Below are 18112 nucleotides of genomic sequence, written 5' to 3' on the forward strand. Positions count from 1 at the left end.
AATAAAAAAATCATAAAAGTGTCGAAGCCATTAAAAATGAAGTTTTCAGTAAAAAATTAAAATTTGAAAAATTTTGAAGATGTATAATATCATAATTTTTAAGACCATTGGCTGTAAACTGACCGCTTTGGGTAACATCACGCCTTTAATCGTTAATTACAAGTTTATGAGATCGATAAGAATTTTACGGCTACCTAAAAATAAACAAAAGAGGCAAAAACAGCAAACTCAAAAAAATTAAGCGAAAAGTTTGAACGCCTTTAGAGAATGAACTTTTCAGTATAAACTCTTCTATTTTCAATTAATTTTTTAACAGCAATGGGATTGTTTTTATTGTTACAAAATGACTTAAAAAACAACAAATATGAACAAAATTATTGAAACCACGAAGTCTTTGAGAAAACCCCTAGAAACAAAGCCATTAAATTCAATAGCTTTTAATGGAATAAAATTAACACGCTAAGTTCTATCTCGATGAGAAAGAAGCGAGATCTTGCATTCATAAGTCGTCAATAATCCATCACAATAAGTCGTATGACAATGAAGAAAAATACACTAAAACTACGAAATTTTTGAGAAACCCCGCCTTATCAACGACATAAATTTAACAGCTTTCAACGGAACCCATTAAATACGCTAATGTAGGCCCTGATGTTTGTCATTCATAGGTCATCAATATGACATTACAACATGTCATTGACTAAGAAAACAACAATAAAAAGATGCAAAATCCAAAGATTCAGTAGAAAAAGGCGAGAAGAAAGTGTCAAGCCATTTGAACCATAGGCTTTTCGCTGGAAAATATTACTGAGATCTTTTGAACGTCTTCTCTAAGCCAATGACAACTATCAGTATTAGGATAATGTGATAATATTTCAAAAGGAACCAAAATTATCAAAAAATATTTTCCTAAATTTTTTAAAGGAATTATGAAAACTCGTGCTTCGAAGTAAAAAAAACCAATAGTTAGAAGATAAAACCGCTAACTAGATAAATTTTTGTCAAAGTAGAACAAAATTCGAATCTGTCATTGCAGAGACTATCTTATAGTTCTTGAAAATAAGCTTAAGATTGATTTATGTTACAAAAATAATATATATTTTTTTCAAATTCTTTTTAAACATTAAATTCAATAGCTTTCAAGGGAAGTCAATGAATACGCTCAGTTTTACCTCGAAATCAACAAAAACATGTTTGCGATGCATAGATAATGAAAACGACATCACAATAAGTCTTATGACCGTTAAAACAACTAATACAGGCAAAAACCAAAAATTCTTTAGAAAAGTGCGAGAAGAAATTGTTGAAGCCATTTAAACCAGAAGTTTTTCTCTGAAAACTTTATCTGTGATCCATTTAACGTCTTTTGTAAACCAATGGGAGCATTCAATCTTAGGAAAACTTGATGAGATTTCAAAAGGAACCAATAATACGAAAAAGTCAAAAAGTAAAAAAAAATTGAATTCTTGTGGCATTGAAGTCATATAACCAATAGTTAGAAGATAAAACTGCTAACAAGATTATTTTTGGTTGTAGTAGGAAGGAAGAGTGTCTTTTCATTTTTGAGACTGATTCAAGTTTTCGTTTCAAAGACTTAACAGCCATTAGCTGTCCACTCAAAGCAGTAGATAGGTTCAGGTAATGCTAATTACGAGACCTATTGCTCTTTCAGTCAACGATTTTATGCGATAAGATTCTAATTTAGTAAAATCTCAAAAATAAAAGCAGAATATCAATTAAAATTACGATAACTAAGAGTCGAACTCAAAAAAAAACATGAGCGATTCCTTGAAAACGAATTTTTTGTTCATTGGGCTTCATTTGAGTGTAAATGAGGTTCGTCATTAACTGAAATTCGATAAGAAAATTAAAAATTGACTCGCCTCTAGGTGACTTGAAGAAAACAAAAATTATTCAAAATTTTCTTAAAAAAAGAGCTCTCAAGAAGAGTTCGATTTTTTTTGGTAGTAAACTTCCCTATGAGACCAGAGCTAGTCCTCTTCATCGCCTTTTGTCTATTAAGAACAGCAAAATGATTGATTTTGTGGCGTGAAATGTAATTTTGAGATAAAATTTTCGTAGAAAAAATGTTAATTCAACAAAAATTACGGTAAAAGTGAACAAAAGTGAACCAATTATCCCCTGTTAACTTGAACCTTTAAACCTCGATAACTCCTCGAAGAAAACCAAATTTAATAAAATATTTCTAATTTCGAATTCCACGCTGGGTGAGCTTTTTATTGATACCACTCACATTTCTCAACGATGAATATATCGATTGGCCAAAATTGTCTGAACAAAAAAAAACCCATTTGAGTATATAGTTCCTCCCCCCACAAGTGGGATCCGAACACTAAATGCAAAAGACATCAAAATTAACACAACAGATGCATCAAACAACTTAATTCGCAATATCATGGGATTTTACATTGGCTTTTTACTTTATCTTAATACTATGTACGCGTTAAAGGTACTTACAAAATTTTGCAGATATTAGTAGCTCAGTTGATCATAACTGACGACAACGATTATACGAATTGAGGGACTATTCACCGATTATCCTTATTCAATTACTATTTAAATGATAATTCTATTAGCTTGAGGTATTTTGAGTTGTCTTTGCTCTGTTTTAAAAAGGAAGATAATTTTGTGAAATGCCCTTACCGCTGAACCTAACTACTAATCAAATTTCCTTGGGATTAATTTCCACTTTAGGCTATTTAATTGTTGTGTGGAAATTACTTACACGAAATTTAATCGCTTTCCACATATGGCGTCAAAAGACGGTTGGAAGTCCCAGCCAAATTATTTGTAACTAGTCTTTTGGTACCGGTAGACGTTCGTTATGATTTTTTCAAAGTTGAAGTACAAGTGTACTTTTTGTGTTTTGAGTTACGAAATAACTGAATGATTAAACAATTTATCTAATCTGGTACAGAAACAGAAAAATTTGGATGTAAATCAGATAGAGTACAGTGTCGGGTATCTTTTGAAATTCGCGCTCAGCCTCGGACGCAATCATTCTCGGCGTTGAGATTGACAATAACATATACTTGTGCTCTGACTTTTATTTTTTGTTAAGAAAATATGGCAACAATATATACAAATGAGTTGTTTTTGTCCTTTTGGTCTTTTATGCCCACGACTTCAAAAAAGTGAAATGGGCATACAGAAATTTATCGTAGGGTGTGTTAAGTTACCCCCCCCCCCCCAATGGGAACAATAGCAGTTAATCAGCTATAATGTTTAATTTAGTTACGGTGAGGGTTAAAACAAGAAATGAACCAAATAATGCAAATGTGCAGAACCATAGCTTCTATGAATGTGATGAAATAGATTTTGAAGGGCTAACGTGTCGTTCATGTTGACTTGTTCCACAACTGCTGATCCTAAATTGGACTTCCACACTGCAGAAGAAGAGGTCCTCCTGAAGCAAAACAAAATCACATATATCCAATGCACCGATGCAAACTAAGCCTAAGCTTTTGGTATGAGCTTGCGCCCAATCGAGCTTTGTATTGAGCAGCATAAGCGCTCGATCTAGATTGGCTGGCAGTATGCAACCACAACGCTTTAACTCTTTCCACTGTTTTTTTTGTGCAAAAACTTTGAGACAAATTCTAAAAGTCATTATTTGGTCGTCAACGCAGTGAAGCATCATTCCATTCAAAACAATTAAGCCAATTTGTTTATTGTTGTAACCAAATAAACAATGACCCAGATCTGAAAACTCGGTTGCTAGGTTCATTTCCAGGTATAATTACCAAATTGATCATACAGATTTAATAAAATATTTGCATCTCGAATTCAGTAATTAATTATGAAGTTGAAGAGGTTTCAAAAAGATCTACCCTTATTGCTCTCAAAATTTGCGCAAAAACTGGTGGTCATTTGTGGCCAAAAACTGGTTTTTGTGATACACAAAAACTGGTGGTCATTTTCAATTTTTATATTAAGAACTAGAGTGAAACTATTGTGTGTCGATTCACATAGAAATCAAACGAATTCAACATAATTGGAAAAATTCACTTCAAAAACAGAGCCATTTAAAGGTGCGATTTGAACTTTAATTTTTGTAAAAGACTGGATTGTTTTCCTACTCCATGACTGAAGTGAAATGCAATGAACCTGAAAAAGAAATCTAATCGCGTAAGCCCACTGTTTTTATTCACGCGTGAATCAAACTTATGCTTCCTTTTGCAAGCAGTAAGTTAAAAGAGCGCATGAAATAAAAATTAAGAGCTTTGTTTTTCTACCCCTTTCATAGACGGTGACGTCAATAGAAGCGATGAACAGGCTCTTCAGACTGAAAAAGAAGGCTCAAGTAGATTAAAGTTTGATGCATTTTGTTATTGTGTCTCCACTTGAAATTTCGATAGCCATATTTTCCTGAGAAAACTTTATCTCTCCATTATTAGTAAACTTTACTCTTAGCCAATTGCGGGCGAGACTAAAAACTTAATTCAGTGATAGGTCGGTATGTTGTAAGCAGTATAACGCTGGTATTACATATACCTTGTTAACTTCAGCTTCACCTTGCTGTGGTTGGTTATGATTGCTTATGTTCCCTTTTATTTTTCTAACGTTATTTTTGTTATTTATTTTTCAAAAAAACCGGCCATGAAGATAAATATTTTCAAGTTTTGGCACTAGTTTCCACGGTTAACCTAAGGCTATTTTAACGTGAAAAACAGTTCCTTAAAACGGATAGTAGCAACGAAACGTTGCCACTGCTGTCCTCAAAGGTCTCAAAATGATAAGAAAAGTTGTTTTGCAGAAGTAATCTAAATTCATCAGGGTTTTGAATTGGTACACACACTTACATGTATACTTTGTACTGTTGGCCTATCTTCTGAATGCGGAAGTCGAATTTGCTGTCGATGAATGGCTCTGACGTTGAGAACGTGTTTGCCACCTTCACTAGCCCTGCCACCTCTTCGTAACTCTGAGCAGACTCCACCTTCACCTTGCCCACTCCTCCGTGGTCATGGCCGACCTTCACCACCACTGGCAGTCGAGGCACCTTCTCACTCTACACATGCATTCAAACATTATAATAAACCAACTGTCACTCTTTCCCAGATGGAAACTTTCAGCTTAAAATTAGCATCAATATTTAGACAACAAAGAAATAAACTCAGTTTATATCTTTTATTAGAACAAAGTTTTAAAACAATTTGTCTATGAAAAAAAAATGGTTCGACCTTAACTAGGGTCCTCGACCATATAATTAAAGTCAATTTTAAGTCTTAAGGAATTTCCAGAACATAGAGGCATCGAATAGAGCGTTCAAACTAATACGAAACTTGCAAATTCTTACAAGTTAACCATTCGTTCTCGACACGGGTTAATTATAGCCCATACATTAGCAAAATCAAGCGTAATAAATCTATCTGTGTGAATTGTAAATTACACCGCAAAGGCAGAATTTGAATAACTTTGCCTGATCTTGCTCTTGCGGTTATCAGTTCAGTTACGTTCAGTTGCAGAATTCAAGTTAAAATCTTTGTAGCCTGAATTCCTTCTGTGTTTCCAAATTTTGCGGAAATGAATTACGCTTAAAACGGGATACAGTTACCAAATCTGATATCTAGTTTCCAGAGTGTACGTAAATAAATGTGTGTAAGTTTATTCCACAATGTGGTTTATTAAACGCTGCAATTTCTGAAAATAAATTCCACAAAATGCTTTATTAAATTCCACGGTTTTGTCACTAATTATACCCCTAATTGCGTTAAAGTGTAATTGGACTAAAACATTGCTAACACTGGTTAATTAAAAATTGGCGGACTGCCTTAAATATTTCAAAACATCAAGCTGAAGAATTTTTATGCGAAAATTTTACTTCTAACTTAGTTCCATAACACTTCTTATCTTTGAAACTTGGTATCACTTCTATAAGCATTTTGCTTTAAATTGATTTTGCATGCTCCAACTCGGATTTAAGCTATCAATCAAGCTGCCATGATACCAGCGGAATTGCTGGCCTGGATTCGGCGATTCCTAAATTTGCTGATTTTATTGACTTGGGTTACCAGTTTCAATTCAAAATAGCCTAGCTTTTGAATTAAACCCAATTTTGCAAAGTCCGTGTAAATCTAATGTAATAACAAAGCAAAATTAATTTAAGTTACAGGCTCAATCAAATTTGACCAGGGCAATTCAGGTCTAATTTGGCGGAGTAATGAAATTCATTCATTTGTGAAGCTGGTTTCCACTTTTGTTCATTATTAGATCTTGAAAGATAACTGTGCCTAATAATGTTTTGCTTTTTCGACTGGTCTGAAGACCGCAGCCAATTTCTCTGAAAGTTGTTTAGTTGTGATATACGTACACGCTTCTATCCATTGAATCAAAACTTGCTACACCCTAATAAGACATAAATGATGTTAAGATATCATACACAACTTGAAATATCTAGACAAGGACTTGAAACACCAACATTTCTTGTTATATCTTCTTTACCGCACTTGACAAATTTTTGTCACCACTCAATGAAATTTTCATAAATGTTGATAGCCTTATTTTTTGTTCCCTCCTAACTTTGGTTACGAGGGAACAAAAAAAGGGAACTAAAAATTCAACTAAAAATAGATAAATTTTTTTTATTGTGGTCTGCTAAAATTTTTTGACCACCACGTTTGTTTATGATTTTTGTTCAAGTCTTATCATATTACCACAATTAAGACAGCTCATATTAGCATTGAAAAGAGGCTCAAGTTAACAATTATATATATATATATATATATATATATATATATAAATATATATATATATATATATATGTATATATATATATATGTATATATATATATATGTATATATATATATATATATATATATATATATATATATATATATATATATATATTTATATATATACATAATCAGCAAATAGCTTATGTTTTCGATGGCTTCGACATCTCCTTCTCGTTTTTTTTTTATTTTTTGGTTTTTGCCTAAACTTGTGATATCTTTTGTAAGCTTAGGACTTCTTTTGCTTAATGAAAATTCTTAGTGCTACCTTATTCAGATATGATTTAACGCATTCAATGCGTTTGTTGAAAACTAAATGTTTTAATGGCTTCGATACAATGAGTTCTGTTCTGAAAAATTTTCTTATTAAATTTTTGATTTTGCTAATTTTCTTAATTTCACGTTATCACAAAAATCAAAGATGGCATTGGTGTTAAACACAGCACAATATTTAATGAATACAATAACAGAACACATACAGTTTTTACTGATTGTTTTAAATCGGCTTTGACACTTTCCTCGAACATTTTACTGTATTTCTGCTTTGCCTGCATTGTTGTTGTTTTTTGGGAGTTGTATGCAATACTTTGACAGGTCTATTTAACTTCTTTTGAAGGCCTAGATGAACTTAATTAATGTCGTCAGTTGATGGCTTAAGATTTCAAGGAGTGTATTTTTATTTGTTCCCAAAATTTTAAGTATTACTGAACTTGGCTTCTTCTTTTCCTCAATTTTTAACATATTCTCTTCAATTAGCGTTCCCATTCTTTTTCTTGTAAAAGAAAATTAAATTCATACTTTGGTTTCTCGTAGTAAACACTGTTTTACGATTTGGCCCTATGTGTTTTCATAAAATTTTTTTATTTGATCAGTTGTTGTTGTTCTTTTTTTGTCTCTTAATACATTCCTCTATAATAGCATGTCCCAATGATTTTCATATAAAGCCCACAAGAATGTTTTTAATTATTAGTTGAAAATTAACTGGCATAACTTAAATAATAGTTTAAATAATAATATGTAATATTCACTTAATATCAAATTTTTTAATGGCGTCAAAACTTCGCTCTTCTGTAATTTGTTTGTATTTTTTTTATTTTTCCGGTATCTATTCTTAGTTTGTAGTCCTGTCATATGGCATAATCTAACTAAATACAGGTCCTCTTGGCTTCCAAAAGAGCTATATGTAAACATATCAAGTTAAAAGCCAAGGGTTTTTATGAATTTGAAACATTTTTATTCCAAAAAACAGGCAAAAAGACAGGCTCCATATGTTTTGTAATCAAGGACAGGTGGTTTTGAATATTTTAGGATTTACCTGATTTTATTTTGACTTCGTTACTATGTGTTTTAAAATATTTGATATTGGGTTCAAGCCGTAATTAATGTTTTCTGTTTTTGATTACTTGTTTTATTCATTTGTCTCGTAATCATAATTTTTACAGATCTCATGGGCGATGTAAGGCGGCATAGTATTATTTAATTAATTTATTAATTTGAGTTGGTCAGAACTTTTTACTCAATATTTATTTTGGAACATCTCTGCATTTGGTAGAAAATTATGTCAGAAGTGTGGATGAGTGGGGTCGGAACATTATGTGCGAACGCATATGACCGAGCCTCCTTGTTTGATAGGTCTATAATCGCAGCCACTTTCTTTGAAAGTGGTTTATTGCAGTAGCAGTACACGCTCGTAATGGCAGGCCAATGAAAATCAAAAATTTTATTCTAACGCGTGGAAGGGCCGGGAGGGGAATTAATTTGAGTGTGTGTGTGTGTCGGTGACTTACCATCTGCTTGTGAGTGGGGTAGAACACCTGTTCAATCAAAGGGAACTTGTCCTTCCCGAGTTTCTTCTGAAGTGTCACTAATTGGGAGAACTAAAACAAACATACATGCATAAATACATACATAGATACACATCTTTTTCAACAACTATCCACGGCGCTTAAAAAGAACAAACATGTAGGTATATCTTCACTAGAGGTTTTATATATTCGTGTATTTGTGTACCAATCAAAACTATGATTATCTGGTTGTTTTGCTACAAAACAGAGTTATTTGTGCAATACACATCCAGGACAGGCCTGCAAAAGCTACTTGGAGGATTTTATGGGAAATATGGTCATAGAGGTAGCATTTTCACCAGTTTTCATTCTTCTGTAAAATGTGCTGCGAATTAATCATTAGAGAATGAGGGAGAGTAATTCAATTTTCTATACTGAACTGTGAACGCAGGGTGGCCATCTGTTTTAAATAATTGCAGATAGAATTACCAGGGACTTGATTAAAAATGACTTGTTTTTGGAAAACTTTAAATACTCAGAAAAAATGGGAAAAAATTTTTCACAGGTTTTCTGGTCAAATTTTACCTTGTCTGATCAAAAACCGTGTCAACATACCGAACAATTTCTTTGCTGCATTTAAACAACTTTTAAACTTTAAAGCTCATTCCAGTTACCAATCTGAATCTTAAATGACTACAAAGACAGATGAATAATAAAAGAAAGATGATTTTGAAATTATTTCAGACAAAATGAGCTAGCAGTCGAGTGGACCTTCATACAATGTAAAATTCAATTTGAAAGGCGAAAAAAATTAAGTATACTTTTTGAATACCTAGAGGAAAAACTAGACTTGTAGTCTCTAATTACTTATTTTATTTTGTAAGATAATAATTTTTTGCAAAGATCATTTAAAGTAGAAGCAGTCTGTTCGGAAAATCAGATTGAACTTTTTGCTCCGCTAGATAATTTTGTTGATAAATTCCCAAAAAATTGGGTTTGTATAGAATTTCGTATTGGTGATCCTTTTTGTGATGGCTTCAAAGAAAATTCAAGAAGTTTAGAAGATTTTGTTATTAAAGTTTCAAAGACCAAAAGAAGAACTTACCTGAAGAACTTTGCTTGCGGCTATGTCGATATACAGTGGATATACAGAATGCAGAATCAACTACTGCGTGGATTATGTCTTTTGTGGAAAAATGTCGCGCAGAAAAGATGACAAGATCAACACCGATTGTACTATAGTGAACCTACAAGTAACCATTCTCTTTCTTAATATGAGCTGGTAAGATGCCATTAACAAACTTAGGAGCCTAATGAGCACTAGAATCTTGATGAATACTCCGTAAAAAGACATCAGGTTGCCTATTCAAATTTATGTTTCTCCTAATGAGAGGGTAGTAACGGCAGAAAAGGCAAAATGTTTGTCCGTAATACAAGGTGTAGGGGAATCAGACAACAATTTTCTAGCACATCTGATAGCAGAAGCACGCTATTGTGACTTCGAAAAACTCGAAACAGCGGCCAACCCTGAAGAGGAAATAATGAAAATGAAATTTATCTCAGAATTGAGAGATCCTGAAGCAAAACTTGGACAACTAGACGTTATTAAAGCCAAACCAGCAATGTCGGTTACTTATATGACAGAGAACTTAAAATTCACAAGTAAAGCAATGACTGTTGCTATCTCTTCATCAAGTTATAAGTCCGGAGGTGAGCCACACTCTAGTAGACCCTGTTCAGCGCTAAATAGAAAATGCAACTCTGAAAAAGTGGGACACTTCTGAAAAAGACATAGGAGAATGGAAAGTTTTATACTAGTAAATAAGATTTAGCGTGACTGCGACATGGAGTTATATCTCAATAAAAAACTGCAAAAGAAAAATGCAGGCAGACTCAGATGCAGATAGCACAATGATATCAAAACAAGGACTGGGCTTGGTCAACCTTAGTTAGACGGTAAAATAGGATATCTCAAAGCTTATGATGGTCGTCAATTAACAATTCTGGCATCACCTACTTGTGACTTTGATTGGAACGGAAGTAGGCACACCCAAAAACAACTAGCAGTTGTGCAATCTTAAAAAAATTGGACTACTTGGGAGAGACCTTGTACTCAAACACGGTGTGAACAACATCACAATTAAACATCTAACTGCTGTGAAGGGTTGGAAAGCTCATGTGAAGCTGATACTAGGATCACAGCCACTGTTCTGCAAAGCCAGAAAAATATCTCTACCTCTTTAAGACAAGGCCACAGAGAAACGTGAACAGATAGTCAGACAGGGCATTATTGAACCGGTACAGTCAGGAGGAATCAACAATGCTTCTCCAGTGGTGTGGCAGAGAAAGAAGAGTGGAGAACTGAGACTTTGTAAAATTTTGAGAGTGCACATCAATGGCAAGGTCATGGATGACCACTACCCAATAAAAAACATAGAGACAATCTTTCACAACCTATATGCGTCCTAATAATTTGGCAAAATTGATCTATGACGCCTTTTAGCGAATTGATTTTCACCAAAAAAACCAAAACATATACACAACCAGCACATCTCAGGGACTGTTCAAGATGTGCAGACTACCTCAGGAATTGGAAAAATCTTCTAAGTTCTTCCAGAATTGCATCGAATCAACACCGAAAGTAATCAAAGGCGTTTTGATCTTTCCAGACGATGTGTTGGTCTATGGAACTACCAACAAGCAGTTCGACAAAGAAATGCTTGATGTCAAGAGACAACTACGTGAAAAAAATTACTACTAATAAGAAAAATCTAACTCAAAACCAGACAATGGCATTAGCTTTTTGGGACACTCCATTTTAAATTGGAAGAAAATGCAAAAACACCAACTGGAAACAAACAATCCGAATCGTTGGTTGTGATGGCTAATTTTTACGGGGAAGAAAGATTGCTGAGTTTGCAACAAAAATGCTACAACTGAATTACATGAAAAACCAAAAATTTCTCATGGGGCAAAATGCATCAAACAGCGGCCAACCCTGAAGGAGGAGTTGTTGAAAACGAAATTTATCTCAGGATTGAGAGATCCTGAAGAAAAATTAGACAACTAGGCGTTTTTATAGCAAAACCAGCAAAGTCGGTTACTGAATTGACCGAGAACTTACAATTCACAAATAAAGCAATGGCTGTTGCTAGCTCATCATCAGGTGATAAGTCCTTTAAAGTGATTGAATAAGTTGGGTACAATGTCAAAAGACCTTTCGGAAATCAAGCAAACATTTTATGGCTAATAAAAGCAACAAAATGTGCACTAGGTCTGGAGGCAAGCCACACTCTAGTAGAAACTGTCCAGTGCTAATTAAAAAATTGAACTGTGAAAAGGTGGGACACTTCTCAAAAACGCGTGGAAGCAAACCCCGAAAAATTTCAAGTAAAATTAAATAATATAATTTTTGTGGAGAAGAACATAATTCTTTAGATCAACCATTTTTGGCATCGGCAAACGGAATGTCTTATACTAGTAATTAGGTTTAAGCATAACTAAGACGTGGAATTATATCTCAATAAATAACTGCAAAGTAAAAATGCAGGACGACTCAGGTGCAGATAGCACAGTGATATAATCAAAACATGGACTGAGCTTGGTGATCCTCCGTAAGATGGTAAAATAGGACATGCCAAAGGGAACTTGTCCTTCCCGAGTTTCTCCTGAAGTGTCACTAATTGGGAGAACTAAAACAAACAAAAATGCTTATATACATAAATAGATAGACATCTATTTTTTCAACAGCAAACCGCAGCGCTTAAAAAGAACAAGCATGTAGGTATATCTTTACTCATTACTTATCTCATTACAACTCATTACAATCTTTAATCAAAACTATGATTGTCTCGTTGTTTTGCTACAAAACAGATTTATTTGTGCAATACACATCCAGAACAGGCCTGCAAAAGCTACTTGGAGGATTTTATGGGAAATATGGTCATAGAGGTAGCATTTTCACCAGTTTTCATTCTTCTGTAAAATGAGCTGCGATACAACATAATATATATGATATTTTCATACAGTACAAAAAATCCGGATTGAAAGACGAAAAAAATAAGTATTTTTTTAATACCTAGCAAAAAACCACACTTGTAGTCTCTAGTTACTAATTTTAATTTGTAAGACAATAATTTTTTGCAAAGATCATTTAAAGTAAAACAGTCTGTTCGGAAAATCAGTTTGAAGTTCTTGCTCAGCTAGATAATTTTGCTGATAAATTCTCAAAAAATTGGTTTTTTTAGAATTTCGTGTTGGTGATCCCTTTTGTGATGGCTTCAAAGAAAATTAAAGTTTCAAAGACCGATTTTGTTTATAAAGTTTCAAAGACCAAAAGAAGAACTTACCTGAAGAACTTTGCTTGCGGCTATGTCAATAAGGAATGGCTAAACTCTTTTATTTTTTGCCTTGGCGCTATCAGCAATGTCAATTTCTGGATTGCCCGAGAACTTACAATTCACAAGTAAAGCAGTGGCTGTTGCTATCATTTCATCAGGTAATAAGTCCTTTAAAGTGAATTTAGAAGTTCGGTACAAGGTCAAAAGACCTTTTGAAAATCAAGCGAACATTTAATGGCTAATAAAAGCAACAAAATGTGCACCAGGTCTGGAGGTAAGATACACTTTAGTAGAACCTGTCCAGTGCTAACTAAAAAAATGCAGATGTGAAAAAGTGGGACACTTCTCAAAAACGCGTGGAACCAAACCCCAACAAATTTCAAGTAAAAACAAATAAGATAACTTTTGTGGCGAAGAAAATAATTCTTCAGATCAACAATTTTTGGCATCGGAGAATGGAAGGTCTTATACTAGTAATTAGATTTTATAATAACTGCGACATGGAATTATATCTCAAAAAATAACTGTAAAGCAAAAATGCAGGAAGACTCAGGTGCAGATAGCACACTGATATCATCAAAACATGGACTGGGCTTGGTGATCCTCCGTAAGATGGTAAAATGGGACTTCCCAAAGGGAACTTGTCCTTCCCGAGTTTCTTCTGAAGTGTCACTAAATGGGAGAGCTAAAAAAGCAAAAATGCTTAAATACATAAATAGATAGACATCTTTTTTTCAACAGCAAACCGCAGCGCTTAAAAAGTACAAGCATGTAGGTATATCTTTACTAGAGGCTTTCCGTTTTTGTGTTTTTGTGTACCAATCAAAACTGTGATTGTCTCGTGGTTTTGCTACAAATAGAGTTATTTATGCAATACACATCCAGGACAGGCCTGCAAAAGCTACTTGGAGGATTTTATGGGAAATATGGTCATAGAGGTAGCATTTTCACCAGTTTTCATTCTTCTGTAAAATGAGCTGCGATACAACATAATATATATGATATTTTCATACAGTACAAAAAATCCGGATTGAAAGACGAAAAAAATAAGTATTTTTTAATACCTAGCAAAAAACCACACTTGTAGTCTCTAGTTACTAATTTTAATTTGTAAGACAATAATTTTTTGCAAAGATCATTTAAAGTAAAACAGTCTGTTCGGAAAATCAGTTTGAAGTTCTTGCTCAGCTAGATAATTTTGCTGATAAATTCTCAAAAAATTGGTTTTTTTAGAATTTCGTGTTGGTGATCCCTTTTGTGATGGCTTCAAAGAAAATTAAAGTTTCAAAGACCGATTTTGTATATAAAGTTTCAAAGACCGAAAGAAGAACTTACCTGAAGAACTTTGCTTGCGGCTATGTCGATAAGGAATGGCTAAACTCTTTTATTTTTTGCCTTGGCGCTATCAGCAATGTCAATTTCTGGATTGCCCGAGAACTTACAATTCACAAGTAAAGCAGTGGCTGTTGCTATCATTTCATCAGGTAATAAGTCCTTTAAAGTGAATTTAGAAGTTCGGTACAAGGTCAAAAGACCTTTCGAAAATCGAGCGAACATTTAATGGCTAATAAAAGCAACAAAATGTGCACCAGGTCTGGAGGTAAGATACACTTTAGTAGAACCTGTCCAGTGCTAACTAAAAAAATGCAGATGTGAAAAAGTGGGACACTTCTCAAAAACGCGTGGAACCAAACCCCAACAAATTTCAAGTAAAAACAAATAAGATAACTTTTGTGGCGAAGAAAATAATTCTTCAGATCAACAATTTTTGGCATCGGAGAATGGAAGGTCTTATACTAGTAATTAGATTTTATAATAACTGCGACATGGAATTATATCTCAAAAAATAACTGTAAAGCAAAAATGCAGGAAGACTCAGGTGCAGATAGCACACTGATATCATCAAAACATGGACTGGGCTTGGTGATCCTCCGTAAGATGGTAAAATGGGACTTCCCAAAGGGAACTTGTCCTTCCCGAGTTTCTTCTGAAGTGTCACTAAATGGGAGAGCTAAAAAAGCAAAAATGCTTAAATACATAAATAGATAGACATCTTTTTTTCAACAGCAAACCGCAGCGCTTAAAAAGTACAAGCATGTAGGTATATCTTTACTAGAGGCTTTCCGTTTTTGTGTTTTTGTGTACCAATCAAAACTGTGATTGTCTCGTGGTTTTGCTACAAATAGAGTTATTTATGCAATACACATCCAGGACAGGCCTGCAAAAGCTACTTGGAGGATTTTATGGGAAATATGGTCATAGAGGTAGCATTTTCACCAGTTTTCATTCTTCTGTAAAATGAGCTGCGATACAACATAATATATATGATATTTTCATACAGTACAAAAAATCCGGATTGAAAGACGAAAAAAATAAGTATTTTTTAATACCTAGCAAAAAACCACACTTGTAGTCTCTAGTTACTAATTTTAATTTGTAAGACAATAATTTTTTGCAAAGATCATTTAAAGTAAAACAGTCTGTTCGGAAAATCAGTTTGAAGTTCTTGCTCAGCTAGATAATTTTGCTGATAAATTCTCAAAAAATTGGTTTTTTTAGAATTTCGTGTTGGTGATCCCTTTTGTGATGGCTTCAAAGAAAATTAAGGTTTCAAAGACCGATTTTGTATATAAAGTTTCAAAGACCGAAAGAAGAACTTACCTGAAGAACTTTGCTTGCGGCTATGTCGATAAGGAATGGCTAAACTCTTTTATTTTTTGCCTTGGCGCTATCAGCAATGTCAATTTCTGGATTGCCCGAGAACTTACAATTCACAAGTAAAGCAGTGGCTGTTGCTATCATTTCATCAGGTAATAAGTCCTTTAAAGTGAATTTAGAAGTTCGGTACAAGGTCAAAAGACCTTTCGAAAATCGAGCGAACATTTAATGGCTAATAAAAGCAACAAAATGTGCACCAGGTCTGGAGGTAAGATACACTCTAGTAGAACCTGTCCAGTGCTAACTAAAAAAATGCAGATGTGAAAAAGTGGGACACTTCTCAAAAACGCGTGGAACCAAACCCCAACAAATTTCAAGTAAAAACAAATAAGATAACTTTTGTGGCGAAGAAAATAATTCTTCAGATCAACAATTTTTGGCATCGGAGAATGGAAGGTCTTATACTAGTAATTAGATTTTATAATAACTGCGACATGGAATTATATCTCAAAAAATAACTGTAAAGCAAAAATGCAGGAAGACTCAGGTGCAGATAGCACAGTGATATCATCAAAACATGGACTGGGCTTGGTGATCCTCCGTAAGATGGTAAAATGGGACTTCCCAAAGGGAACTTGTCCTTCCCGAGTTTCTTCTGAAGTGTCACTAATTGGGAGAGCTAAAAAAGCAAAAATGCTTAAATACATAATTAGATAGACATCTTTTTTTTCAACAGCAAACCGCAGCGCTTAAAAAGTACAAGCATGTAGGTATATCTTTACTAGAGGCTTTCCGTTTTCGTGTTTTTGTGTACCAATCAAAACTGTGATTGTCTCGTGGTTTTGCTACAAATAGAGTTATTTATGCAATACACATCCAGGACAGGCCTGCAAAAACAAGTTGGCGGTTTTTATGGGAAATGTGGTCATAGAGGGAGCATTGTCACCAGTTTTTCTTTCTGTAATATGTGATGCTAATTATTCATTATATAATTATTCAGAGAATGAAGGAGAATAATTCATTTTTCTATACTGAACTGTGAACTCAGGGCGTCTATCTGTGTTATATAAATTATTGCATATAGAATTTCCAGGAATTTGATATAAAATGACTTGATTGTTTTTGAAAATTTTAAATATTCAGATGAGATGGGAAAAAATTGTCCACAGATTTTCTGGTCAGATTTTACCTTGTCTGATCCAAAACGGTGTCAACATACCGAATGTTTTCTTTGCTTCTTTGAAACAACTTTTAATCTTTAAAACTCATTCCAGTTACCAATCTGAATCTTAAATGACTACAAAGACAGATTGAAAAATAAAAAAAAAATTAAAAAAAACGAAAATTCAAACTGATCAAAAGATCTGGAGATTTTTTTTAAAACAGAAGAATGATTTTGAAATTGTTTCAGACATCCTGAGCTAGCAGTTGGGTGGACTTTCATACAATATAAGATCTGATTCGAAAGGCGAAAAAAGTAAGTATTTTTTTCTAATACCTAGCAAAAAAACTACACTTGTAGTCTCTAGCTACTAATTTTAATTTGTAAGATAATAATTCTTTGCAAAGATCATTTAAAGTAGAAGTAGTCTGTTTGGAAAATCGGTTCAAAATTTTTGCTCCGCTAGATAATTTTGTTGATAAATTCCCAAAGATTGGGGTTTTTTTAGAATTTCGTGTTGGTGATCCTTTTTGTGATGGCTTCAAAGAAAATTCAAGAAGTTTAGAAGATTTTGTTTATAAAAATTCAAAGACCGAAAGAAGAACTTACCTGAAGAACTTTGCTTGCGGCTATGTTGAGAAGGAATGGCCAAAAAACTAAACTCTTTTATTTTTCCTTGGCGCTATCATTACCTTATTGACCTATCAATGAGTTGTCAGATGTAAATTCTCACACCCATAGAAACCTGATTCTAACATCTACTCACCTCCAACTAAAGACCTCGATTGTATCTAGGCCAGATATGGTTCTCATGGAAAAATGTTGAAAGTAGAAAATCACGTCCGGGATTCGGAACTGAGATATTTTCACATGTCAATCAAGTAAAATTTTTTTTAGCTTATCTAATTTTTCTCTATCTATTTTTGCCTTGATAAGCACTATAAATAGGAAGTAAAATTTGTATATTTTCATTTCCACAATTAATCAAAAATTCAATTTATTGATTTGTTTTGACTCGTGTTATCGACCACAACAATGGTGTCCAGACCACCAGCAGACAGACAATTTCTGAATCTGCTAAATTTGTGGATTATAGCTTTTGTTGAGAAATGTTGCGCAGAAAAGAAAGAGGACAATATCAAAACCGATGGTACTATATTGGACCTACATGTAACTTATCTCTTTTTTTTATGTGCTGGCATGATGCAATTAATAATATTAGGAGCCTAATGAGTCCTAGAATTTTGATGAACACTCCGTAAAAACGAATAAGACTGCCTACTTAAAATTATGTTTCTCCTATTGAGAAGATAGTAACGGCAGATTGGGCTAATTTTTTGTCCGTGATACAAGGTGTAGGGTAATCAGACAACAATTTTATTGCGCGTCTAAGAGAAGAAGCACGCTGTTGT

At 33.7% G+C, this 18112-nt stretch overlaps 1 protein-coding gene across 2 annotated transcripts in view; it reads right to left on the reverse strand.

Annotated features, from left to right (window-relative positions):
- Positions 1-18112, reverse strand: part of LOC142336228 (uncharacterized) — a 125442-nt gene that overhangs the window by 92454 nt on the left and 14876 nt on the right. For both annotated transcript variants that reach the window (XM_075384904.1, XM_075384905.1), the window contains exons 6-8: positions 8544-8633; positions 4824-5032; positions 3353-3427 (exon numbers count right to left, since the gene is read on the reverse strand). In XM_075384904.1, the coding sequence (XP_075241019.1) occupies positions 3353-3427; positions 4824-5032; positions 8544-8633 (374 nt within the window). The remainder of the gene's footprint in view (positions 1-3352; positions 3428-4823; positions 5033-8543; positions 8634-18112) is intronic.

Source organism: Convolutriloba macropyga, chromosome 3, assembly GCF_964194025.1.
Source record: "Convolutriloba macropyga chromosome 3, txConMacr16.3, whole genome shotgun sequence".
Lineage (NCBI taxonomy): Eukaryota > Metazoa > Xenacoelomorpha > Acoela > Convolutidae > Convolutriloba > Convolutriloba macropyga.